Consider the following 27241-nt stretch of genomic DNA (forward strand, 5'->3'; position numbering starts at 1 on the left):
GGGACGTACAGTTGTCGCAAAGCGGAAATGCAAGGATTAGCGCGTACCGGCTCCCGGAAGGTCACCGTGTGAAGGAGGCAGTAGTAACGCGGGTCTCCCCGCTGTTACTGGGGAGCAACGGCCCAGCAGAAGAACCCAGCCTCAGGTGGCGGGGAAGAGCAGACGGGCGGTTTGCTGCAACATCATGGAGAGCGGCGGGGGAAGCGGGAACAAAACTACAGGGGGGTTGGCCGGCTTTTTCGGAGCCGGTGGGGCAGGTTACTCGCACGCGGATCTGGCCGGCGTCCCGCGTGAGTATCGGGCCTAGGTTGTGAACATTTCTCAGCGGTTCTTGCGACTCCGCCAGATGTGTAGCGTGTACTGTTCCTTTTTGGGGGCTGACGTTCACAATCTTAGTACCAGTGGTGGGGTTACTGTGTTTGCGCTGCCTCTTTCAAGATTGAACCAGTTTTTGGAGCCACGGATCCCCGAGAAGATCCGTTTGGGTGACCTGGACTCAGGAGATGTTGCATGTTCTTTTTATATCCAAGCACGGTGCCTCATTTTTCCTCCCGCACATTCCTTGTGCGTTGGTCTGTGTGCTTGGCTCTAGGTTAAGAGGAGAGCCCAGCTCTGCAAGTAAATGCATTCCAAACAACGAGCCTGTAAATAACTTTTCAAACACAAAGTTCTGTGTTTCGAAACCACACAGTAGCCGTCAGGGCAAAACATTTAATAGTGCAAATAGCCAAGAAAGAAACGGGAGTCGAGCCTGCGGGAGGAGCTGAGAAGCGAGCTGCGCTTTAAAAGTCACTTACGGACTTGAAGAAAAAAAGTTAAGAATTTTAGGAAAGGAAATATGCAAGATCGAAAGTGCAGAAGCATGAATGTCCTACCTGTGCCCTTTCAATCCTGTGAATATGTATTCCAGATGTCTGTGACTTTGTGGGTGTTCAAATGGATGAACAGAACTTGTTCTGATTCTCCAGGTACTTTGTGCTCAAGAACAAAAGAGCCCAGTGTCACCTCTGCCAAAACTGAATCTGGAACGCATTTTACACATACGTCTTCGGAGGTCTGAGTTTTGGAGCACAGAGGGCACTACCTTAATGTGACCAAGCATTGTTACGTTAATTTGATTAAGATTTGAAGGTAAATTGAGAAATGGAGGGATGAACACCATTCACTGAGCACCTGGGATCAACCAACGACTTTTCTGGATAGAGGACTACCAACAGTTAGATGACTGCTGCGTTCAGTGAACTGAGCCAAGTAACACAAATAAACACATTTCAGTTATATGTATAAGTGTACATAAAGCCATCAAAACCGGGTCATGAGATGGTGATGGGAGCAGGATGCCGTTTGAGAGTGGGTCAGAGAATGCAACTAGAGGGTGTTGACATTTGAGCTGTGACCTGAATATAGTATAGATCGGAGGTGAGGCAGGTGTACAAGGGAAGATAGTCCAAATGCCCTGAGAAAAAACAAAGTTGACATGTTTAAGGAACAAATGATGGGCCATTGTGTCTATAGAGTTGCAAGGGAGTTGGAGTAGTAGGAGATAATGAGATGAGGAGGGCAAGGAATGACCACTAATGCAGTGTTTTGTAAACCATGGTAGGAAGTTTGGATTTGATTACAAGGGTGAATGGAAGCCATTAAGGCTGATTTCCTTTTCTTAAAAAAATCACGTTAGTTGCTATATAGGAAGTAAATTGAAGGGATTAGAGCAAGTGAGGAGTCCATTTAAGTAGGAGATTGTTACAGTAGTCTAGGTGAGCTTTAATGGTTGGACTGAGATGGTAGCAATAAGGATGGTGGTAAGTAACGAAGTTCAAGATACTGAATATAGAATTCATATTGATGAGAAGACTTGAGTATTTCATAGATTGTGAGCAGTCAACTGAGGTGCACAGGATTCAAGGATTAAATTTAAAATATGAGAAAGCTGATTTTCTTTGACATATTTTTCTGTCATCAAAGTTAGTGGGATTCAAGTGTGGCTGTCTGTAAGTTTCCATTGTCTTTTGTTATGACCCCCATGCCTATGGTGATAACTGGAGAACCCTCTACACTGCCACAGCAAATCTACTCTGTCAGCAGCTGTCAATACTGCTGAAGGAACTGCCTTAAAATATTTATATACAACACATAACACCAAGCACTGTTTTTCTCATGGAATTGATTGGTCTCTTGTCAGTCTTATTTTGCAATTTGTATAGATGTCAAGCATCCTTGTAGCAAAGTTGAGAGAAATTAGCTTTATAATTGACCTTGGCTATGCTTCCTGCTACTTTGATTATTTAATCCACATTATTGCCAATATCTTCTTGGTATGACAGCCTGAACTCATACCATTTTCCTAGTATAAGGCATGGTTTGGTATTCAGGACCTCAGGAGGAGGCAGCCTCAAAACTGCCAGACAGGATGAGCATAGAAAAGGAGAAATTTTCATATTCAAGTGAGCCTATAAATCAAAATTGGAAAACAAATGAAACAGTGTAATTAACACTAAATGAAATAACTTTTTAGAATTTCATTGCAATATGCTTTGTTTTCTCTCTAGTGACTGGTATGAACCCTCTGTCTCCTTATTTAAATGTGGATCCACGTTATCTAGTGCAGGTAAGATTAAGACTAGTCCTTTTATGCATTTACTAGTTTGGTGTGTTATCTTACTGTTTAAAAAAAAGTTTCTTACGCTAACTAGATCTACGATACATACTTCTGGAGGCACCAACTCTGGTCTCCATCCACCTTTTTTCTTTGTTCTGAAACTCTGGGGATTTGGCTTGCGTCTCCCTGATACTATCCCTTTAAAGGGTTTTTGAGGTTCAAGGTGTGTTTTTTTTCTCCCTATTTAAACATTTGTAAAGTATACTAACATAAAATTTACCATCTGACCCATTTTTAAGTGTACTGTTCAATGTTACCAAATGCATTTATAAGATTAGGCAACAGTTACCACCTACCATATACATAACCCGTTTCATCATGTAAAACAAACTATGCCTGTTAAAAAAATAACTTCATTCCACCCTCCCTCCCACCCATCCCATGGAAACTACCCTTCTGCTTTCTGTTTTTGATACTCTAAGTACCTCAAATAAGTGGAATCGTACTGTATTTGTCTTTTGTGATTGGATTATTTCATTTAACATAATGTTCTCAAGTTTCATCTATATTATAGCTTATGTCAGAATTTCTCCTTTTTTAGGCTGGATAATATTTAATTGAGTAATATTCCATTTTGCTTATCCATTCATCTGTTCCTGGACACTTGGATGGCTCCTGTATTTTAGCTACTGTTGATGTGAACGTTAGCATTAGTGTACAAATGTCTTTTCCCAACTCTCCTTTTAATTCTTTTAGTTACATATCCAGATGTAAAATCGCTGGATCTTAGGGAAATTTTATTATTTTCTGAGGAATTGCAGCTATACCATTTTACATTTCACTGGATCTCATAAATTTTGACATGTCGTTTTCTTTTTTATTCATCTCTTAAGTAAAGGGTGTGTTATTTAATTTCCATGAATTTGTGAATTTTTCAGTTTTCTTTCTGTTACTGATTTCTAACTCCTACTGTTGTGGCTGGAGAGGATACTCTCTATGATATCTTTTAAAATCTTTTGAAACTTAATTTGTGTCCTTACATGATCTATCTTGGAAGATGTCCCACATGCACTTGAGACATATATCTGTGCTATTATTGTTCGGCAGAGTGTTTTGTATATGTCTGTTAGATCTGTTTGCTGTTTGATTTATTGTGTTAAGTCCTTATTTTCTTACTACCTTCTGTCTGGTTATAATGGTTGCTATCCATTATTGAAAATAGATTATTGAAGTTTCCAGTTCTTAGTGTAGAAATTTCTATTTCTACCTTTAATTCCATCATTTTATATTTAATGTATTTTAATGGTCTCTTACTAGTTATGTTTATAATTTAATCTTTTTACTGAATTGAAACTTCTTAATATTTTTATGACCTTTTATTATTATGTAAAATCTATATTTTCTGATACTCATATGTTCACCCTGTTCTCTTTTGGTTATTATTTGCATGGAATAATCTTTTTCTGTCATTTCACTTTGAACCTCTTTGTTTTTGGAACTAAAGTAAACCTCAGTGTAGTTGGATCATGGTATTTTTATCCATTGTGCTGATCTTATGACCTTTGCTTACAGAGTTTGATCCATTTATATTTAAAGCGATTACTGGAGCCACCTGGGTGACTCAGTCTGTTGAGCATCCAACTCTTGATATCAGCTCAGGTCATGATCTCAGGGTAATTGGATCAAGCCCCATGTCAGCCTCCTCGCTGAACGCAGAGCCTGCTTGGTACTCTCTCTCTCTCTCTCTCTCTCTCTCTCTCTCTCTCTGCCCCTCACATGCACGCTCTTTCTCAAAATAAATAAATAAAAACTTTTAAAAAATAAATTAGGCATTGATTTATTAGACATGACACCAAAAGAATAAGTTATTAAAAACAACTGATAAATTGGTTTTAATAAAAATTTAAAACTTTTCTACTCCAGACTGCACACTTAAGAATAAGGAAAAGACAGGGCGCCTGGGTGGCTCAGTCGGTTGGGCGGCCGACTTCGGCTCAGGTCACGATCTCGCGGTCCGTGAGTTCGAGCCCCGCGTCGGGCTCTGTGCTGTCAGCCTGGAGCCTGTTTCAGATTCTGTGTCTCCCTCTCTCTCTGGCCCTCCCCCATTCATGCTCTGTCTCTCTCTGTCTCAAAAATAAAATAAACGTTAAAAATTAAAAAAAAAAAAAAAAGAATAAGGAAAAGACAGTTCACAAACTGAAAGAACATAACTGTAAATCATTTAATATTTGATAAGGACTTAAATCAATAATATGTAATTTTTTAGAAAACTCTTAAAACTCATTTATAAGAAGTTTAAAAGTGGGTAAAAGATCTGAACAGACATTTCTCCAAGAAGATACACAAATGTTCAATAATCACATGAAACATGTTCCATATCACTTACTAGAGAAATGCAAATCACAAAAACAAAGTGAGATACCACTTCACACCTGCTATAGCTATAGTTAGAAACACAGGCAATAACTGATGTTAGTAAGGATGTGGAGAAATTGGACCTTCATGCACTACTGGTGGATGTGTAAATTGAACTAGCTGCTTTGGAAATAGTCTCACAGTTTCTCAAAATATTAAAAGTAGCGTTACTGTATGACCCAGTAATTCCACTCATAGATATATACCCAAGAGAACGGAAAACATATGTCCACACAACAAATTGTACATGAATGCTCATATCAGCTTTATTCTAAATAGTCAAGAAGTAGACACAATCCAAATATCCAAGTTAAGAATGGATAAACAAAATGTGGCATCTCCATGCAAAGAGATACTCTGTAGCAATAAAAAAAAGAATGAAGTCATGATGCTTGCTACAACATGGGTGAACCTTGTAAACTTACTAAATAAAAGAAGCCAGTCATAAAAGACCACATATTGTATGATTCTATTTATATGAAACATCCACTACTGATAAATATAAAGAGACAGAAAGCAAATTGAGTAGTGGCTGCCCAGGGTAGGGGATAGATGGAGAATGACTGCTAACAGGTATGGGGTTCTTTTTGGGGTAATGAAAATGCTCTGAAACATTATAGTCTTTGTTGTACAATTGTGAATATACTAAAAACTCAAAACCACTGAATTATACACTTTAAATAGGTGAATTATATGAATTATATATCCATAAATTGGGTGGGTTTTAAGAGTAATGGTTAAGACTTTTTGTTTCAAGATGAAACACTAAATATTTGACCTTTGCATTTCTTGTTGAGTATGTTGTTTTTTTTTTAATGTTTATTTTTGAGAGACAGAATGCGAACAGGGGAGGGGCAGAGAGAGAGGGAGACACAGAATCTGAAGCAGGCTCCAGGCTCTGAGCTGACAGCACAGAGCCCAACATGGGGCTTGAACTCACCGCAAGATCATGACCTGAGCCGAAGTCAGAAGCTTAGCTGAGCCACTCAGGCATCTCTTGTTGAGTGTGTTTTGAATAGAAGCAAGTTGTTTAGGGCTTGTTTAAAATTTGTTTTTGCTGGAAGTGTTTGTCAAATATTATCTACACTGTAGGTTTATTGCTTTTATTTCAAAAGTACCTCTCTGTCAGTATTTTACTCAAAATTTCAAAACTAATCAAATGTAGTTTGCTTAAATGTTGGATTTAAGCTTAAAGGTTATACTGTAGCTCCATTTAAAAATACAGTAACATTGGGACCCTGCATTGCTAGGCAGGGCCAAAAAGGTTAGACATCAAAGAAAATTCTGTATTTTAAAGAAATTGTGATTCTTGCTTAATCACACACATTTGTAGTGACATCTCCCATTCAAATGTTAGAGGGACTTCAGAATTGAAAAAGTTTTCTCGTCTCATTGTCTGTTTTTATAAAAACCATGGAAAGCCTAAATTTAAAAACTGTACCTTAAGTAAATTGCATTTTGTGGAACATTTTTCCATACTTTTGAAAGACAGACATGTTAAGTACTACTTGTGAACTCACCATATACTGATTTTTGGCAACAGCTCTTATTTGAGGCACATTTGTGGTTTCTCTTACTATTGATTTGTGTTGTCACCACTTTTGCATCCTCGCCAATAGGTTAAATATTATATTATATTAAGTAAATAGTCTTCCTCTTTGTTAGGCCAGAGGAACATCCAGTATAAACAAGGAAAATTTGGGGATGCCTGCGTGGCTCAGTCAGTTAAGCGTCCAACTTTGGCTCAGATCATGATCTCACAGTTCATGGGTTCGCGCCCTGTGTCTGGTTCTGTGCTAACAGCTCAGAGCCTGAGCCTGCTTTGGATTCGGTGTCTCCCTCTCTCTCCCTCTCCCCCGTTCGTGCTTGCTCGCTCTCTCTCTCAAAAATAAATAATAAATAATATTTTTTTAAAAAACAAGAATTTGAATATTTCTAACATGCAGTTGAAATATAAATATTTCACATAATCTCAGCCACCTGACTATTTTATCAGGTACACTGGTGCCCATCCTTGGATTTGTTTCTTTTCTGTGGTAGTAAACAGTGGTATTGGTGATCTTTTAGTGGTGCTAGTGTCCTACCCTGTCAGCAGCACAAGTTGAACTTGAACTTTTCAGTGTATCTTCCCTACATACATTGTATAAAGATACTTTGAGATCAGCCTTGGTAAGTGGTTATTTTTTGCAGTTTAAATTTGGCTTGCAGAAGTCTTTTTTCTATAACATCATAAACTGTTAATCCTATTTTGATAGAAACCAAAAGCCTTAATTTTATGGAGATTAATATAATTTGGCCAGTGTCCCCTCCCTCAAAATATCTTTGGAAATTTTTGTTATATGACACAGTTGAGATTAATAAGCCCCGGTGACAGTTAAGCATCAGATTGTTTCCAGGTGGCTCTGGGTGTGAATTGATGTACATTTGCCTTCATCCTCATAGTACTTTTATCCCAGTTGACCCTAGCAAAGAGTGAGTTGGAGATGACATGCACTTGTGCTTATTAATGTCCATCCTGACCGTTTTCTTAGTTTCCTGTTTGTAATACATGATCCATTTCTGGATTGAAGAAAAACGTATCTCATTAAATCACATGGCATTTCTAAAAACCTCAAGCCAGAAGCACAACTTATTTTTATTTTTATTTTTTAAGTTTAATTACTTATTTAGAGAGAGAGAGCCTGAGCCGGGGAGGGTCAGAGAGAGAAGGAGAGAGAGAGAATCCCAAGTAGGCTCTGCACTGACAGCGAAGAGCCCAACATGGGGTCAAACTAATGAACCATGAGATCATGACCTGAGCCAAAACCAAGAGTCAGGCGCTTAACTGACAGAGCCACCCAGGCGCCCCTCCAGAAACACAATTTAATTTTTTTTTTTTAACGTTTATTTATTTTTGAGACAGAGAGAGACAGAGCATGAACGGGGGAGGGGCAGAGAGAGAGGGAGACACAGAATCGGAAGCAGGCTCCAGGCTGTGAGCCATCAGCCCAGAGCCCGATGCGGGGCTGGAACTCACGGACTGTGAGATCGTGACCTGAGCTGAAGTCGGAGGCTTAACCGACTGAGCCACCCAGGCGCCCCCAGAAACACAATTTAAAACTAAGTCATTAATATAAAGGTCAAGAAGCACCCCAAATTCGCAAAACTGTATAATAGATCATGACCTAGGATCTCTTCAGAGTTTGTTTGTTGTTGCCCACCAGACCATTTGTGTGATGAGAGTAGATGTGCTTGCTTATTTGTGCATTTTTTGCTGAGAATGTATGCACAAGCCAGAAATAAAAAGCCAGTGCAGAGCTGTAGCTCACTGAAGTTCCATATTTGGTAAAGGGATGTTTCCTTGTTAGCAAGTCGCCAGCAGTGTTTTAACCATTTTTGTATAGAAAGTTTGGCAATTATGTATTGAATGTGTTCTTTATAAGAGTATATTATAGAATCATGGGGCGCCTGGGTGGCTCAGTTGGTTAAGCATCTGACTTCGTTTCAGGTCATATTCTCACAGCTCGGGAGTTCAAGCCCCACATCAGGCTCTGCTGACAGCTGAAAGCCTGGAGCCTGCTTCAGATTCTGTGTCTCCCTCTCTCTCTGCCCCTTCCCCACTTGAATTCCGTTTCTCTCTCTCTCTCTCTCTCCCTCCCTCCTTCCCTCCCTCCCTCCCCCCTTTTCTCAAACCTTAAAAAAAAATTTTAAGAGTATATTATAGAATCAATCATATACTCTTACAGTAGCATTTTCAACTTAGGATTTTTGGGTGACTCAGCATTCGTATCAAGTTTGTGTATGCATTTACTGGAAAGAGAGACGATGGCTTTCAAAGATTATCAAAAGAATATATGCTCCCCCAAAGAGTTAAAAATTATTTATTAAGGGACACCTGGGTGTCTCCATCAGTTAAGTGTCCCACTGTTTGTTTTCAGCTCAGGTCATGATCTCACATTTTGTGGGATTGAGCCCTGCTTCGGGCTCTATGCTGACAGTGCAGAGCCCGCTTGGAATTCTCTCTCTCCCACTCATACTCATTCTCTGTCTCCCCCCCCACTCCGCTTGTACATGTGCATCTCTCTTTCAAAATATGTAAAAAGGAAAACTTAAAAACAAAGGAGAATTAAGGGTGCCTGGGTGTCTCAGTTGGTTAAACATGACTTCAGCTCAGTTCATGATCTCATGGTTCGTGGGTTTGAGCCCCACATGGGGTTCTCTGCCCCTCCCTTGCTTTATTATTTCAAAAATAAACAAACATTTAATGTATAAATATAAATAAAATTTTAAAAAGGAATTATTTATTAGGAAGGTAATTTTGCCCTTGCATAACTGATCCAAACTTTTGTGCTTTTATAGTTTCTGCCCTTTCTCTTATTTCATTTGGTTTTACACATGGTAAATTGTGCTTGATAAATAGTAGCTACAGAATGAGAGTTGCTCTCTTTTTCCACGCTGGTTTATTTCAATCCAGTAACCTGTGACTTGTCATACCTTTCAGTTTCCCTTTCTCTAGAGCTGTGCTTCCTAAACTCTCTAGCACTGTTACTTCATATTCATCATTAAGTAAGGTAAATTAAATTGATTACAATCTGTCAGACTTACATTAAGAAACTAAGTTCCAAATGAGAAAGCCTCCTAAGAACTAATGAGTATAATTGTATATGTTGTATATTTCATTCCACTTTGATATAGGGGTTGCTATTGCACAAAGTTTTATTTTGGTTTGACTAAGTATAGTTGGGTTTTAGTTAATTTAAGGGTTTACTTTTTGTGAAAAACTACTTAGACAAATGAGGAAACATTTTGCAAGTACTGGGTCTTGAGGGGAGCTCAACTCAGTTTTCATTATTACTTTTTTAGGATACAGATGAGTTTATTTTACCGACTGGAGCTAATAAAACCCGGGGTAGATTTGAACTGGCATTCTTTACCATTGGAGGATGTTGCATGACAGGTGGGTATGATGATTTTTTTTTTTTTTCAGCGTCCTCAATCCACATAGTCAAAAATGCTTAAAATCCGGGGCGACTGGGTGGCTGAGTCAGTTGAGCATCTGACTCTTGATTTGGGCTCAGGTCATGATCCCAGGATCATGAGATTGAGCCCTGCATTGGACTCTGTGCTGAGCCTGGAATCTGCTTAAGATTCTGTCTCTCCCTCTGCCCCCTCCCCTAATCGCACACTTGCTGTCTCTCTCATCTTTTTAAAAGTGCTTAAAATCCAAAGCAGTTCAAATATTGGTTTCAGGGTTTTAAAGAATCATTATTTAGGGGCACCTGGCTGGCTCAGTCAGTAGAGCATGTGACTCTTGATCTTGAGATTGTAAGTTCGAGCCCCACATTGGGTGTAGAGATTACTTAAAAATAAGATCTTTAAAAATAATAACAGTAAATAATCATTATTTTTGTTTATCTTTGCCTATTAAAAAGTAAAAAAGAATCAGAAGTGCAGTTGTTTTTTAATACAAAGCTGCATTATTTGGATGAATTGTTACTGTGATTTACTAGGGGCTGCATTTGGAGCAATGAACGGTCTACGGCTAGGATTGAAGGAAACCCAGAATATGTCCTGGTCCAAACCAAGAAATGTACAGTAAGTCTTATGTAATCATCTAATGTAGTGATATTTGAATATTAAACTCTACTTTGTTGGCTTGATGAACACAGCCTTGAGATGACACGTTTAGAGTATTGACATATGTTTTGATCAATTTTTTTATTTTCTTACTGAAAATAAAAGAAACTAAGGAATCAAGTTACTGAGACTAAGGTTTTTAAAGGAGTGATTTTTGAGTCAGTGTCCCTCAATTAGCTGGTGCTACCCTATCCTAACTTCTACACCTTTTTCATTCTGCAGTTCTGAATAACATGCTTTTCAGGTTGTTGAATTGCTGGTACATTATTTGGATAGTTCGAGGGCCTGCAGAACCACAGGACATGATAGTAAATTAGCACGTAAAAGTGATTGCTGGATCTGCTCTCATTCCAGTTGAACTTTTTATTGATTTTACTCTCAATTTCTGAAATGGAGGGCTAACGCAAAGTTATCATGAAATTCTTAAAACTTAGTGGTAGTTTCTGAATCTTCTCAGGAAATTGAAGTTTGTGGAAAATGGAAAGTAGTACATCTTCACCCTGCCTAAAAAATAAACGTGACCAGTCCATGTAGATATTCCCTAAATAATACATGAGTGGAGTCACACAGTATGTATTCGATGGCTCATGGTCTTGGTTCAGGACACATTAAGCTTTATCTTCTTTATATGTTGTTTAGCCAGCAGATGGCAGCAGGTGTGCTAGAATTAGACCTTGGGAATCCTGAAGGCTTGTCAAGTTTTTCATATTCCTGTTACTATGGATCTTGCTTTACTAGGCCAGATCCTTGTATATTTTTACATTTATATTAATATTTGTCCCTTACTACAATAATTTTTTTTTTTTACTTTTTTGTGTTATGGAGAATTTTGAAAATGTACAGAAATAAACAGTAGTACAGTGAAGACCCATGAACCATAACCTCTTCTCAACAGTCAACCAACCAGGATTGGGACCAGTTATGCACCATCTCATTCTCCCCTCCCATATTACTTTGAAGCAAATCCCTAACATACCATTAAATACCAATTTGAAGATGCGGCACCTGGGTGGCTTAGTCGGTTAGGTGTCCGACTTTGGCTCTGGTCATGATCTCACAGTTTGTGGGTTCGAGCCCTGCATCAGGCTCTGTGCTGACCGCTTGCTCAGAACCTGGAGCCTGCTTCAGATTCTATGTCTCCCCCTCTCTCTGCCCCTCCCATGCTCGTGGTCTGTCTCTGTCTCTCAATAATGAATAAATGTTAAAGAAAGTTTTTTTAATACCAATTTGAAGGTGAAGTTCTCCTAGAAAAGATAACCTTTGTCTCTTAAAACAGTGACAGTATTGTTTGGGCAGGGGGTGCAGGGAGAGAGTTGCATTTGCAATTTTTAGATCAGATTTTTTAAATCTTCTGTATTACTTTTTATATAACCATTCTGATATTCCTGGGTAGGAAGCATTTAAAATAGGAGACAGCCTCAGGGTTAAACCTCCGACCTTGATTCAGGTCAGGATCTCATGGTTCCTGAGTTCAGGCCCTGCCTCAGGTTCTCTGCCCCTCCCTTGTGCACTCTTGCTCTCAAAAATAAACAAACATTTAAAATAGGAGACAGCCTGTAAAAATTGAAAGGACAGGGTTTGGGCCCAGACAGATCTATATAGCTTCAAAGTCTAGTTCCATTATATACTATTTTTTGGTCTTAGGTAAATTTTTTTCTACCTTCTGCCTTTAAGGGTTATTAAGAGGTGATTAAAGTTGCTAAGGGCCCAGTAAGTGGAGATATATTACCCAAATTGCATACCAAAGAATTTCACCAATTTGCAGTGTTAAACAGCCTTTAGAGATAATACAAATTTCTGTTATTGGGCATTAATTTAAATGAGTTCTTTAACTCCATTAAATGAGTTTTTTCATTCTTCGTTATTATAATTTCATAATTTCCAGCAGTAGTCAGCTGTCCGGATAGAACCATTCCGGTGATGGTGTTACACTGCTGGGAGAGGAAAGTCCTGTCTTTTTCCTCCAGTTGCCTCTGTCACTGTTCTGGTGGCGCCTGGCACTGGTGTGAGGCAGAACTGTGCTTCCTTGAGAGTGTGCTAAGCGTTCACTTGGGCCGCTTAGTTCTAGTCTGGGAGCAGACACAGCATGTGCTTTCTCCACATATTCTAATTAGATGGTTTTTTCCTTCTCTTTGAATACTTCCCTGTAATTCTGCTGTATTCTGTAACAGTCCACGCTTTGATTCTATTTAATATGTTGAGTATATTCTTCCTCCAAAAAAATTTAATTGTAAGCTAGGTTATCCATTAGCATGGTCTTTTTCTTTTTTTAATGTAGATCAATTACTGTAAACTTCTCTATAAAATACATTCTAGGCTATCATTCAAAGCCTTTCTATATTTGATTTATATTTATTTATATATTTTTTTAATTTTTTTTAACGTTTATTTATTTTTGAGACAGAGAGAGACAGAGCATGAACAGGGGAGGGGCAGAGAGAGAGGGAGACACAGAACCGGAAGCAGGCTCCAGGCTCTGACCCATCAGCCCAGAGCTCGATGCGGGGCTCGAACTCACGGACCGTGAGATCGTGACCTGAGCTGAAGTCGGACGCTTAACTGACTGAGCCACCCAGGCGCCCCGATTTATATATTTTTTTTTAATTTTTTTTTTTTAAGGTTTTTTATTTATTTTTGAGACAGAGAGAGACAGAGGATGAACGGGGGAGGGGCAGAGAGAGAGGGAGACACAGAATTGATAGCAGGCTCCAGGCTCTGAGCCATCAGCCCAGAGCCCAACGCAGGGCTCGAACTCACAGACTGCGAGATCGTGACCTGAGCTGAAGTCGGACGCTTAACCGACGGAGCCACCCAGGCGCCCCTATATTTATTTTTAATAATAATAATTTTCCTTACTCATTGCCCAAAAATGTTGGAAGTTTAACCTTCATTTATATTTGTATAAAGTAAAAGCCAGCCTTACTAAATTCTAAGGAAGTATTAAGGTATCTTTTAAAATTAAGAAAACCCTGGGGACACCTGGATTAAGCATCCAACTCTTGATTTCCTTTTCAGGTCATGATCTCATGGTTCATGAGATTGAGGCCCTTCGCTCTCTCCTCTGCCCCTCCTCCACTCGCACGGATGTACTTCTCTCCCTCTCTCAAAATAAATAAATAAATGTTTTTTAAAAAAATAAAATTAAGAATACCTGAGTGTTGGGTTTATACGTAGTAAATAGCTACAATTATGGTTTTTCAAAGTGCTAGAGAAATAATGATTCTAAGTACGGATTCTTTCTCTTTCTGCCCTGGTAGGATTTTGAACATGGTGACTAGGCAAGGGGCACTTTGGGCTAATACTCTAGGTTCTCTGGGTAAGTAGAGATCTCACTTAATAATAAATCATTAATGCAAAGGATATATATGTATCATGAACAATTTGACCTGCAAAAATTCTGGCCCTAGGATATTAAAAATTGTATTTGAATCTACTCTGATGAGTAATGTAGGTAATACTTAGGAAAAGACCATGAACAACATAACAATAATTCCAGATGCTAATACCATTTTTCAGTGTTTTAAGTCTTTTTAGATTTTACATACTCTCCTGTCCAAGCAAGATACCAACCCATGTTTTAGGTAGATATGGAGTCCACATAATTCAGGTCCAAGTCAAATGCCTTTGTATGTTAAGAAAGGTTCAAGGCCCTGTAGTAAGATACAGATTAATGCAACCCTTTTGCTATGTTTTCCTAATAGCCTATTCAGCATTCTGTTTACCTAAGTAGGTTTCCCAGACTGAATTTTCAGAGGTGTTATAGGGCCTTTGTAGATAATGAAAACATTTGCAGTTCTGAGCAAGGGGTAATTTAGTAGGATTTAAGACCAAATGCTTTAATATTATACTATTTATGAATATTTGACTCTCTTGATTATTCATAGCATATAATAAATGTACCTGTGGTACTTATGCTGTAAGAACCAAGAATTTCTTTGTAACTTGGTTGAAAGTCTGAAAATCTTCTAATTGTGGCAGATTAAGTAAGGGAAATTTTAAGTATCTCATTGAAAAAATAGAAAAAGCATCTGTTGTGAAAGAATAATAGCCTAGCTTTGTTGTGGGATTTGGAAGCAGTACATTTTCACACTGTAAGGTCAGATTGACATTTGAGATCCTAGTAAATTATTGCCTCCGTATGCTACTCATGTCCTCTTTGCCCCCACCCCATACACAGTCACCCTCCTTTGTTCCTGTTTGGTTGCTTATATATCTCTAGAGTGAAAAGCCATCCTGCTCTGCCCAAGGACTTTCTTAGTTTTAGCATTGCAGGCAAGTCTCAGTCCTCGGAAAACTGGGATGGCCAGTTGCTTTGTATGTTTCTGATGTAATAGAAGTTCAGTTTCAATTAAATAAGTTGAAAGGGTAAGAAGAGCCTTTATAGAAATATAAGAATATCACAACAGAACGGTTGTAAGGCTGAGTTTGGTGTAACATTGAAGGGTCAAATAAAGCATAGTTTCGAGAAAGGTAAGGAAAAGGATTAGTAGGAATCTTTACAGGTACAAGAGATAGATAGTTTTGGGGAACATCTTGTTAAAACTAAATAAAACTAGTGTTACAGTTTTTGCCTGTGCCAGAACCAAACCTCAATTTTTTTTTTTAAGTTAACATTTCTCTTAGAATAGAAATGCATGTGTTTTTGTTTCTAAATTCAAAGTATAGCTATTAAGAATAAAATAAGTGAAAATTTTAAATATTTTTCCTGAGATTCCAAGAAAAATGGAACTTTTTGTAATTAACTACTATTGGTGTTTCTTCTGAAGCTCTTCAAAAATTTTCTTTGTATATTCTGAGTTGTACACACATGTGCCCGCTTTACAGGCTAATGAATATAGTTTTTCCTACTTTTTGTTTGGAGTATGTATTATTCCATCATATGGAAAGTCCCTTTCTGGGTCTATCTGCTTTGATGGGCATTTTATTTACAAGCTTTTGCTGTTACAAATACTGTTCTAGTGATCATTCTTTTATATCTTTGAATGCTTATAGAATGTCTGTAACATAGATTTATCTAAATATAATTGCTTTACTGACTTTCAATAACTTTTTTATTAGTAATCAGTCCATTTCCCCTGTAGCTTTGCTCTATAGTGCATTTGGTGTCATCATTGAGAAAACACGAGGTGCAGAAGATGACCTTAACACAGTAGCAGCTGGAACCATGACAGGCATGTTGTATAAATGTACAGGTAGGTACTGTTGAATGAAGAGCTATCTCTGAATACACTTTGAAGTATGCTTTGAAAGTGAAGTATCCACAGATTTCAGAGTACACTTAACACACTTTTTGCAGTGTAATGGAGTGTTCTCTAAAACCTCATGGGTGTTCGAGGTTTTGTTTTTGTTTTTTTATTTTGATAAAGTACACGAAACATAAAATTGGCCATCTGAACCATCTTTAAGTGTAAGTTTAGTAATGTTAAGTATATTTACGTTGTTGTGGAGCATTACCTTCATCTAATTCCAGAACTTTTCTTCATCTTGCAAAACTGAAACTCTGTATCCAACTTCATTTTCCCCATCCTTTAACCCTTGGCATCTACCATTCTGCTTTCTAACTATGAATTTCAACTCTGAGTATTTTAGGTATTTCATGTAAGGAATAATAATACTGCATTTGTCTTCTTGTGACTGGCTTATTTCTTTTGGCATAATATCATCAAGGTTCATCCATGTTGTAGCATGTTTCAGAATTTCCTTCTTTTTCAAAGATGAATAATACTCTGTTTTACATATATACCACATTTTCTTTATCCATTCATCAGTCAGTGGATACTTGGATTGCTTCCATCTTTGACTACTATGAATAATGCTCCTATGAACATAGGTGAACCATTCGATTTTGAAAAAATAGAACCCTAAGAGTTGAATCAAAATGACCTGAGTGAAGATCAAATATCAAATCCTTCTCTAAGATAGAAAAGAAATTAGCATTCACTGCGTTATACCCCCAGTTATAAGCACTTAATATAACTTATTAAGAAGTGCCCCGGTGACTCGGTTGAACCTCCAGCTTTGGTTTAGGTCATGATCTCACGGTCAGTGAGTTTGAGCCTCACATCAGACTCACTGCTGTCAGCACAGAGCCTGCTTCAGATCCTCTGCCGCCCCCAACGCTCCCGCCGCCGCCCCCCCCCCCCCCCCCCCGCTGCTCACACATGCTCAGTCTCAGTCTCTCTCAAAAAAGTAAAAGTTGAGATATACATATATACATATATATATATATGACTTATTTTATTTAAAACTGAACTGATAATCATCACGCCCCAGTTTTATAGATAAGCACAGTATTAAGAGGACCTCTTTCAAAAGGTCCTAATTAGTGATGGGCCCAAATTTTTTTTATCACATTTCTGCTTTAAATGACTTAATTAAGCTACTTATACTCATGCCTCTGAAAATTACTTTTGTTTGATTTTTTAGACATTAGACACTTGATTAACTGAGCTAATTCTTTTTATAAATTCCTCCATCAAAATTTCAGGTAGCCATTTTTGCTAGAAAGAGAAGTCTCAACAGGGTTATGAAATCCAAGATTTCCTGATATATCTGAGAGTAAGAGGTTTTTTCTGTATTGAAAATGGATCACATTTGGGGCGTCTGGGTGGCTCAGTCGGTTGGGCGACCGACTTCGGCTCAGGTCATGATCTCGCAGTCCGTGAGTTCGAGCCCCGCATCGGGCTCTGTGCTGACAACTCAGAGCCTGGAGCCTGCTTCCGATTCTGTGTCTCCCTCTCTCTCTGACCCTCCCCCGTTCATGCTCTGTCTCTCTCTGTCTCAAAAATAAATGTAAAAAAAAAAAAAAAATTAAAAAAAAAAAAAGAAAATGGATCACATTTGGAATTTTATCCCTAAGAGCTCACAGTACTTCTTACTTGTGTATATGTACTCATGTAAACAGAGCTCCCAGGTGGATTAAGACATTACATACCTTTTATGTCCATGAAGATGTTACCTTGACATAGAAAAATCGTGTTAAAAATACTGGGGCATCTGGGTGGCTCAGTCAATTGAGTGTCCGACTCTCGATTTTGGCTCAGGTCATGATCTCACAGTTCATGGATTCAAGACCCACGTCAGGCTTTGTGCTGGTAGTGCAGAGCTTGCTAGGGATTCTCCCTCCCTCTCTCTCTGTCCCCCACTCATGTGCATGTGCTTGCTTGCTCTCCCTCAAAATAAATAAACTTTAAAATATTTAGATATTAGAGTAATTTAAAAAATGTAAAAATACTTCACATTGAAAATCTTTAGGGTCAGACAAAAGAATTTAAAACTTTAACTGCAGCACAAGGGTTCACTCAGCAAGAGTTTACTTGGCCCAAACTATGCTTACAAAAGATCAAATTAATATTTGAGAAACAGATTTCACAAAAAAATACGGAATTCCAGCTTCTTTTGAATAAATGGAAGATACCAAGCTTACATTATTTGTGTTGGCAAATGGCTGGGGTTGAGTGGGAGCTGCTGCTACACCAGTTGATGGGCACTGAAGTTCTACCTCAGTACCACTAGTCCCTGACTTCTTACTCAGGGTAAGGCGCTGTGGCATTTCCTCTGCTGAGGGCATCCCTGAATATAAGAATGTACTGAATTACCATCTTAAGACATATTATGCACATTTAAAAGATAGAAAAGGCTGAATTCTTGATATCGAAAGACATGGGAGCCTAGCTATCTGTGTCCGGGACTTCCTTGCAGTCATAGCATGACAGCATGACTGTCCCACAGGGTGGGACACCTTCAGCTTAAATTATGAAAGAGAAAGTTCTTGGCTCAGAAGAAAAAAAGCAAAAACAAATTGATTCTAGGTCAGGTGACATGTAGATTTCATTTTCCATTGCAATTGTGAAACATAGATGAAGTATCTGACCCAGAATTCCAACGTTAGCTCATAGTTTCCTGGCCGAACAATTTAAATTTAGCTCAGCACATCAGAATCAGTATACAAAAGCAGAGCAGTATCTTTCATTGATTTCTGGTTTAAAATAAACCTAAGACAGAGCACAGAATTAGGAATTTTGTGTGGTAGGAATACAAATACAACTTCAGCTTCTAGATTCAGGGATTTAGAAAAGGGGTGAGACACTCTTTTGGTCTAGAGCCAGCCCAAACTGTTAAAGACACAAGTTTACATTTAGGGAATGGCTAATTCCTGCTGACCAAAAATATTTCCAACTCTTCAACAATGGAAATTAAAAAAGAGGAAGTTTGAAATTAAAGTAGTATAACTCAACTTAGATTTGGAGCTACTTTCGTGGAAAGAAAAATCATGGGGAAAAATACATGAGAAAATGGGTAGTTGTCAGAACAAAAGGAGGCTAATTTAAAGGAATATTTCTGATGGGATGATTTTAGTTTAAATCCAATGTTTAATGAGTTTAAATATTTTTCAGAGGGTATTCAGAGGGTCATTAGAGTTTCTGTGGCCTGTGAAAATCTGTTTAGTAATAAACAGTATTCTATCAGAACAAGAACAGCTGTAGTTTTGCTCTTGTTCATAAGCTTAGGACTAATGTTTAAAAGGCCTGGTCACTAATCTTCAGAAACAAGGCATCAGCAACCAAAAGATATGGGTCCCCCCTTTCCCCTCACAAAAAGGCCCTGACCTTTTCATTCTGTGCCATCCATAAGAAAGTCATCTTAGAAAAGCAAACTAAATAAAAGTTAAAAACACCTACAAATCCATTTCATCATAATAAGTAAATGTAGGGCTTATTGTTAAAAGGTACTACTTATCAATAGGTTCCAGGCCTTCAGAATTAAACTGTATATGCTAACCATACTTTTTTGATGATTTCTTTATTTCTGTTACTGGCAGCAGTATTCTTCCAGTAAATTAAGACAGATGTAACATATATTACAGGCATAGGGCTGTAATATATAAAACATTTCGACAGATCACTTAAACCAACAATCCAATTAAAAAATGGAGTAAGGATTGACAGAACACTTCATGGAAAAATACACATCACCACTAAACAATAGAAGTCACTAAATCTTACAGGCAACCAGGGTAAAGCAAAATAAACCATTAAGATAATATTTTTCACCAAGTATCTTTTAAAAAGTGATGATAGGTAACTGATATTTACCAGAGGGGAAGTGACACCTAATACTGACAGAGGTAAGCAAGCAGTCGACATTAGTTATTAATATTTTAAATCTGTAGATCTTTGCTCAGCAATTTATCCTACAGCATACTAAGGCATACACACAAAAAAGGGGTCTGGACCACCATAACCACCACAGGAAAGCAACCAAAAAGATGAAGAATCTGGTGGGAAAAATCGTCCTAAGAGGACAGTAATATGGGGAGGCAAAAACAGCAGAGATAATTGAATGCTTGCATGGAAGAACCTGGGTTGCTAGGAAGGGACCAGTGGGGTGGAGGTGGTCCTGAGGAAAGCCCGAATGTCAGCTGCTGTGCTGTGACAGTCACACGTACTGCTTCCACTCTAACGAAGCAAAGAAAAAAAATAGGGAGGCAGGAAACGTCTGTTCTAGTGTTCCGAGTCACCTTTGGTTTCTGCCCTTCTGTGTCCCTTCACTTCATCATTTGTGAAGTTCACTACCTAGCACCTGAGTTGCCTTTTCTCACAAGGCTGAACTTCTGTAACAGTATTTTTCATTAGCCATTTTGACTTTGGGCTTCTACCTTCAGTCTGTCTTATCTATTCACTATTTCTGGTTTATCTTCCAGTATGGTTCTAATTCTAGTAATCACTTTTCAAAAACCTTTGATGATGACACACTGTGTTTCAGCCTAAATTTAAATTTCTCGTCCTAGCCTTCCTTGCTCTAATCCTCTCCCATTTTCAGACTTTTCTCCCACACTGTTCTTGTGTATGTTATATGACCAAATACGTAAATTTGAAATCCAATCCATCCATAAGGCCCAGTTCAATTGTTAATACCTCTTTCAATAGATTTCCTTTTTTTTGGGGGGGGAGGGGGCGGTGATTGAACTTTATTTAGTTTTGGGTTTTTTTTTTTTAATTTGTATTTATTTTTTTAATTTGCATCCAAGTTAATTAGCATATAGTACAACAGTGATTTCAGGAGTAGATTTTTTTAATGCCCCTTACCCATTAGGCCATCTTCCCCTCCACAGCCCCTCCAATAACCCTCTGTTTCTTCTCCATATTTAAGAGTCTCTTATGTTTTTGTCCCCCTCCCTGTTTTTTATTATTTTTGCTTCCCTTCCCTTGTATTCATCTTGTTTTGTATCTTAAAGTCCTCATATGAGTGAAGTCATATGATATTTGTCTTTCTCTAATTTCACTTAGCATAATACCCTCTAGATCCATTCATGTAGTTGCGGTTGGCACGATTTCATTCTTTTTCATTGCTGAGTAATACTTCATTTTATATATATACACACACACACACACACACACACACACACACACACCACATTTTCTTTATCTGTTCATCCATCGATGAACATTTGGGTTCTCTCCATACTTTGGCTATTGTTGATAGTGCTGCTATAAACATTGGGGTGCATGTGCCTCTTCGAAACAGCATCCCTGTATCGCTTGGATAAATACCTAGTAGTGCAATTGCTGGGTCATAGGGTAGTTCTATTTTTAATTTTTTGAGGAACCTCCATACTGTTTTCCAGAGCGGCTGCACCAGCTTGCATTCCCACCAGCAGTGCAAAAGAGATCCTCTTTCTCCACATCCTCACCAACATCTGCTGTTGCCTGAGTTGTTCATGTTAGCCATTCTGACAGGTGTGAGGTGGTATCTCTTTGTGGTTTTGATTTGTATTTCCCTGATGATGAATAACGTTGAGCATTTTTTCATGTGTCGGTTGGCCATCTGGATGTCTTCATTGGAGAAGTGTCTATTCATGTCTTTTGCCCATCTCTTCACTGGATTATTTGCTTTTTGGATGTTGAGTTTGATAAGTTCTTTATAGATTTTGGATACTAACCCTTTATCTTCTTTGCAAAAATCTTCTCCCATTCCATCGGTTGCCTTATAGTTTCCCTGATTGTTTCCTTCACTGTGCAGAAAATTTTTATTTTGATGTCCCAATAGTTTATTTTTCCTTTTGTTTCCCTTGCCGCCGGAGAACGTGTTGAGTAAGAAGTTGCTGCGGCTGAGGTCAAAGAGGTTTTTGCCTGCATTCTCCTGGAGGATTTTGATGGCTTCCTGTCTTACATTTAGGTCTTTCATCCATTTTGAGTTTATTTTTGTGTCTGGTGTAAGACAGTGGTCCAGGTTCATTCTTCTGCATGTTGCTGTCCAGTTTTCCCAGCACCACTTGCTGAAGAGACTCTTTATTCCAGTGGATATTCTTTCCTGCTTTTTCAAAGATTAGTTGGCCATACGTTTGTGGGTCCATTTCTGGGTTCTGTATTCTGTTCCATTGATCTGAGTATCTGTTCTTGTGCCAGTACCATACTGTCTTGATGATTACAGCTTTGTAATACAGCTTGAAGTCTGGATTTCTTTTTTTTTTTTTCTTTTTTCTTTTTAATCTATCTTGGAGGCGATTCAGTATGGTGAAAAAGACAATGGGCTTTGGCATCAAATGGGTTTGACTTGACCAGCAGTAGGTCACTAAACAGCTACACCAAGAGAGTAACTGTCTGAATTTGTCTATAATACGAGAGCAACCAGTATTCCCTTCATAGACTCGTAAATGAAATCACCTATAGAAAGCAAGTGACTTACCTCCTACCATAAGCACATTTTATACCATTCTTAGAAGGCTTAACACAGTTTTCCTGGTAGGAAGTCAATAGGCAAAAAGTAAGATTGAAAAATCAAGAACTAGCAAGATAGTTATGTTTTTTAGAAACAAGATAAAGAGCGGAGAATGAAAGTAGTTGCCTTTGGAAATAGAAATCAGGGTGAGGATGGTGAGTGTGCCACATTGTTGTGTATCACTAAAATCTTTTAGCACTTTTTAAATTGTTTATATGGACTACTTTAATAAAAAGCGAAAGTGAGCAAAGACCTTTATCAACATAATAAAAATGAGGTATTTGGGGCACCTGGGTCGCTCAGTTGGTTAAGCATCCGACTTTGGCTCAGGTCATGATCTCATGGTTGATGAGTGCGAGTCCTATGTCCAGCTCTGTGCTGACAGCTCAGAGCCTGGAGCCTGCTTCAAATTCTGTGTCTCCCTCTCTCTCTCTGCCCCTCCCCTACTCGTGCTCTGTCCTCCTTAAAAATAAATAAACACTTAAAAAATTTTTTTAAATAATAAATAAAAATTAGGCATTAGATTACAAGGGTGGAGTGGGGAGACACTGTTCAATGGGTACAGAGTTTCAGTTTTGCAACATGGAAACAGTTCTTTGGAGATGGGTGGGGTGATGATAGCACAACAATCCCAGAAAACCTAGTGCTACTGAACTATACTATTAAAATGGTAACTTTTATATATGCTTTATCTCAATTTTTAAAATAAATTCAATAAAATTTTGGAAAGTATTTAATAGCCATGACAGTGTGTAAGTAAGGCAGTTCCTCCAAAGTAGGGGCCAAGAACACCTGCTGGCGAAATCCCTATCTGTTCACTGTCTTGAGGCTAAGAATATGTTTTGTTTTTAAATATGGTTGACCTTTGAACTCCGTGAGGTTGAACTGCACAAAGTTTTCTTTGATCAGCACAGTACTATAAATGTGTTTTGTCTTGAGATTTTCTTAGTAACATTCTTTTCTCTAGCTTGCTTTATTGTAAGATTGTAATACATAATTCACATAACATATAAAATACTTACTGATCAACTGTTTACGTTCTCAGTAAGGCTTCCAGTCAACAGCAGGCATTAGTAGTTAAGTTTCGGGAGGAGTCAGAAATTGTACTTGGATTTTTGACTGTGCGGGGTGGGGGGGGGGTGGGGGGAGTCACATCCTTAACCCCACGCATCGTTAAGGGTTGACTGTAGTTACATTTTAAGTGGTTATATAAGTATCTACATAATAGCCTTTGGGCCCTGAAAGCCTAAAATATGTACTTTCTGGCCACTGTAAAAAAATATTCTGATCCCTGCTCTAAAGTAATTGTCAGTTCAGTATGTTAGCTCTACACTATCCAGCTCTATACCCCACAAACAAGGTACTTAAGTATTCTGGGCCTTATTTTCCTATGTTTAAAAGAGATAATATTTGTCCTTTCTGGAAGAGTTGTGTAAGGACCAAAAAGATAGAAGGTAAAACTGAAGCACCTGGCTCACATTTGTTTTGCTTTATAGACATTGACCGTTGGCCTTCTTGCTCAAAGCAAGAATATTTGCTAATCAACTTCCTGTGCTTAGTTGGGCAAAAGTTGGTTACAGAAAGCCTAAAGGCAAGGCCCTCAAATGTTTAACACAACCAGTTGGAAAACACTGGAATTAATAGAAAGTTAAAACTAAAACATGGCTTGGTATGTGGTAAGAGGCTAGCCTTGAATCAGAATCAGCTGTGCTTAGTAAGTCAAACACTGCCTATGTTTAGCGTCTACTTGGTGGAAATAACTTTTTTCTAGCCTTCAAAGAAGTGACATTTTGGGGCGCCTGGGTGGCTCAGTCGATTCAGTGTTGGACTTTGGCTCAGGTCATGATCTCATAGTTCGTGAGTTTGAGCCCCGCATCAGGCTCTGTGCTGACAGCTCAGAGGCTGGAGCCGGCTTCAGATTCCGTGTCTCCTCTGCCTCTCCCCAACTCGTGCTCTCAAAAATGAATAAACATTTAAAAAAATTTTTTTAAAGTGACTTGTTTGAACTAAGTTTCATTTTGGTCAGAAAGTAGAAAGCTTTCCGGGGGATCATAAGAGACACTTAATGTGCCACTGATGTCCCTAAGGTCTTAGTCTTGTAGTTCACAGTTTCATTATGTTACCCCTAGTGCCTCTGCCCAGGGAGGCTCTTTATTTGATAGCTAAGAACTAATGTGAAAATCCTTCCAAAAGTAGAAATTAGGACACTCAAAGCAAAGGACCAACCATAAGGAACAGTTTACAGCTATTTCCAAACCAGTGGGCAGAGTTCAGAGCCCGGTGGATCTGTAATCAACTAAAGATCTAGGGGAGTTTTCAATGTTTAGTCCTAGGAAAACATCTGCAAAATCATTGTGCTTTCAGTTATCTGCCCTGCATCATTTTTCTGCTAATAAACAGCAGTGAGACCACCTTTCTTTTGTGTCGACTCAGAATGGAGTACTATATAACCTGCTTTAAAGAATCCTCATTACACACAAAGTTTAGATTTAATAACTGAGCCATACTGATGCTGTTGCAAATATCATTTATTCTCCTGTGCTTCATAGTTTATTTTCCTCATTTTAGTCATTTATCTAATTATAGTTTACTTTCAGCCCCTAGAACTTTTTGTTGACTTACTAGTCAAAGACATGAAGTAGATTTTTATTAAACTGGGTAGATTGTTTTTGAGTTAGGTTGAGTGTATATTACATTTATAATTTTCCAGCTGCATTGAATACAGGTGCAAAATCAACTGCCATACTTCGTCTAAACATAGCAAGAGATGATGTGGGATTCAAGGAGAGAGCTCCCATTTAATTTTTTTTTTAATTGTTTCTGACCTCTCCTCCCCACCCTCCCCAAACCCCACCCCCCCCCCCACCGCCGTATTTGACAGCTGTTTATAGATGATGCCTGCAGCTTCTGTCTGTTTAAGAGAGATAATTAGGGCACTTCATGTTGGAAGCCTACACAGGTCAGCTATCAGACATCTTCAGACTAGAGAGGATCCTGAAGGGAGTGGCCCTTTAATCTATCGGCTGAAGCCATCTGGCAGGACATTCATTGCAGGAGTGCTTGGTCTGAAGTGTTCTAACTCAGCAACATCACTGAATTTCACAGAATTTACTGGTTTATACCCAGAGGGCCTCTAGGAAGGTAATCACAGGACCACAGCTCCGTTCCACCTTTGCCTTCCTAACACAGGACTTAAAATGAATACTCCATCGGTACAATGTGGGCTTCCTGACATTTATGGTATCAACTTGTTTGTAAAACCATAGAACATCACGTTATTTCTTAAAAGCTTATTTCGGTGCCCCTAGTCCTCTTACTAGACTTGGGGACTGTTTTCAGGTAACTGATGAAAACGTTTTTGTTTTTGCATTTCAAGCGTAATCCATATTGCTAATCTTTTTTCACATGAAAAAAATTGTTTTGTTAAGCAAAAACAGTTCAAAGTCTAATCCTTGGGTGGTTTTTCAGTAAGTATAATGCTGCTCGGTGCCTTATTGCTCATTAGTTGTAGATTGTCTGATATGTCAATGTAGGAATGGAGGAGGGGGGTGGGGGTGTCAGTACCTAACTCAAAGCTTGATTATAGCCGTCTTACCACTTCTTGAGTCTTCAAAGTTAACAGAGGACCTGTCCAGAGTCCAAAGATAATGTTAATACTGTTTCCAAAGAGGGTGTCACCTTGTTTATATTGTAGCTGTAAATCAATTGGTGGGGCTTGTGGGTTCTAAACAATATGACTAACAGGAAATTATTGCTTTGGGACTTCAATAATATGCATGAGATCTTGTCTGAAGTGTGGGAACAAGTGAGATTGAGAAAAATCAAATTATTAATGCTCATGATCTTAGCTACAAATTGTAAAATTAAAAGAAAAAATGGTTGTGAATGAGAATACAGTGTATGTATTAAACTGGTGATTTAGGGATGTTTCTCTTGAACCTGTCTTGGTTTCTTGTGTTAACTTTAGGACTTCTGTTTGAGATGGAATATTTACACATAAACAAATCGTGTGCCTCAATTTCATGATAACATTATTTAATCCTTTGCTGCTAGGACACTGTGTAATACAAGGCTGTTTTGTTTTTGTTTTCTTTTCCTTTCCCAGGTGGTTTTCGAGGGGCAGCACGAGGTGGGCTAGCAGGACTGACGCTTACCAGCCTCTACGCACTATATAATAACTGGGAGCACATGAAAGGCTCCTTGCTCCAACAGTCACTCTGAAGATTTGCCAAGTTGTGAATGGAGGACACTTTAGTAGCAATCCAGATCAATTTATAGGTCAGTCTGGAGTTACTCTTTCTTCCTACAATTAGTTTGAAAAATTGGAGACACCAGTTTGCTGTGGCGAAGATCATGGTTGGTTGACCGGGACTGGCACTCTTTCCAGCCCAAGCTGAAGCCAAAACCCTCTGGTGGCTGAGTAATGTGGTTCTCCCTTTCCCTGGAACTGGAAAACTACTTACTCACAGAATTCACGTCGTGATGGTTGTCGATAGTATATCACCGCATTTGTTTATTTAATGATCTGAAACTGTAATGTTCCCTTGTATTCCCAATAAAAGGTGAAAACAGAACTAAAGTCATAACTCCAGTGTAAACACAGTGGGTGTCTCCATTTAAAACATTTTTCTGGGGGACCTGGATGGCTCAGTCGGTTAAGCATCCAACTCTTGGTTCCAGCTCAGGTAATAATTTTATGGGATTGAGCCCCATGACAGGCTCTGTGCTGATACTGCAGAGCCTGCTTGGGATTCTCTCCCTTTCTCTCTGGAAATAAACATTTTTAAAAAATAAAAACATTTTTCTGGGCATAAAGCGAAAAGTGACTTTTAAAAGCATTTCTGTCTGCCCCCACTAGGCCCAACAAATTTTCATGGTTGCGTTGAAATG

The 27241-nt window shown here is 38.5% G+C and overlaps 1 protein-coding gene and 1 non-coding gene across 2 annotated transcripts; both read left to right on the plus strand.

Annotated features, from left to right (window-relative positions):
* The first annotated feature begins 36 nt into the window (after window positions 1-36).
* Window positions 37-26934, plus strand: LOC102956753 (mitochondrial import inner membrane translocase subunit Tim23). The gene is made up of 7 exons (XM_007080034.3): window positions 37-290; window positions 2550-2608; window positions 9857-9950; window positions 10504-10588; window positions 13888-13946; window positions 15712-15822; window positions 26457-26934. The coding sequence occupies exons 1-7, from the start codon at window positions 185-187 to the stop codon at window positions 26570-26572; spliced, it is 630 nt and encodes a 209-aa protein (XP_007080096.1). The 5' UTR covers window positions 37-184; the 3' UTR covers window positions 26573-26934.
* Window positions 12511-12714, plus strand: LOC122232237. The gene has a single exon (XR_006209579.1). It is a non-coding gene; the product is annotated as a small nucleolar RNA SNORA74 (small nucleolar RNA).
* Window positions 26935-27241: the final 307 nt, after the last annotated feature.

Source organism: Panthera tigris, chromosome D2 (assembly GCF_018350195.1).
Source record: "Panthera tigris isolate Pti1 chromosome D2, P.tigris_Pti1_mat1.1, whole genome shotgun sequence".
NCBI lineage: Eukaryota > Metazoa > Chordata > Mammalia > Carnivora > Felidae > Panthera > Panthera tigris.

Bases quoted from the DNA above. Each gene is read 5' to 3' on its own strand.
- LOC102956753 (XM_007080034.3), top strand. From the start codon at position 185: ATGGAGAGCGGCGGGGGAAGCGGGAACAAAACTACAGGGGGGTTGGCC. The intron at 291-2,549 runs GTGAGTATCGGG...TTTTCTCTCTAG, and splicing joins GGATCTGGCCGGCGTCCCGC to TGACTGGTATGAACCCTCTG. The intron at 13,947-15,711 runs GTAAGTAGAGAT...TTTCCCCTGTAG, and splicing joins TAATACTCTAGGTTCTCTGG to CTTTGCTCTATAGTGCATTT.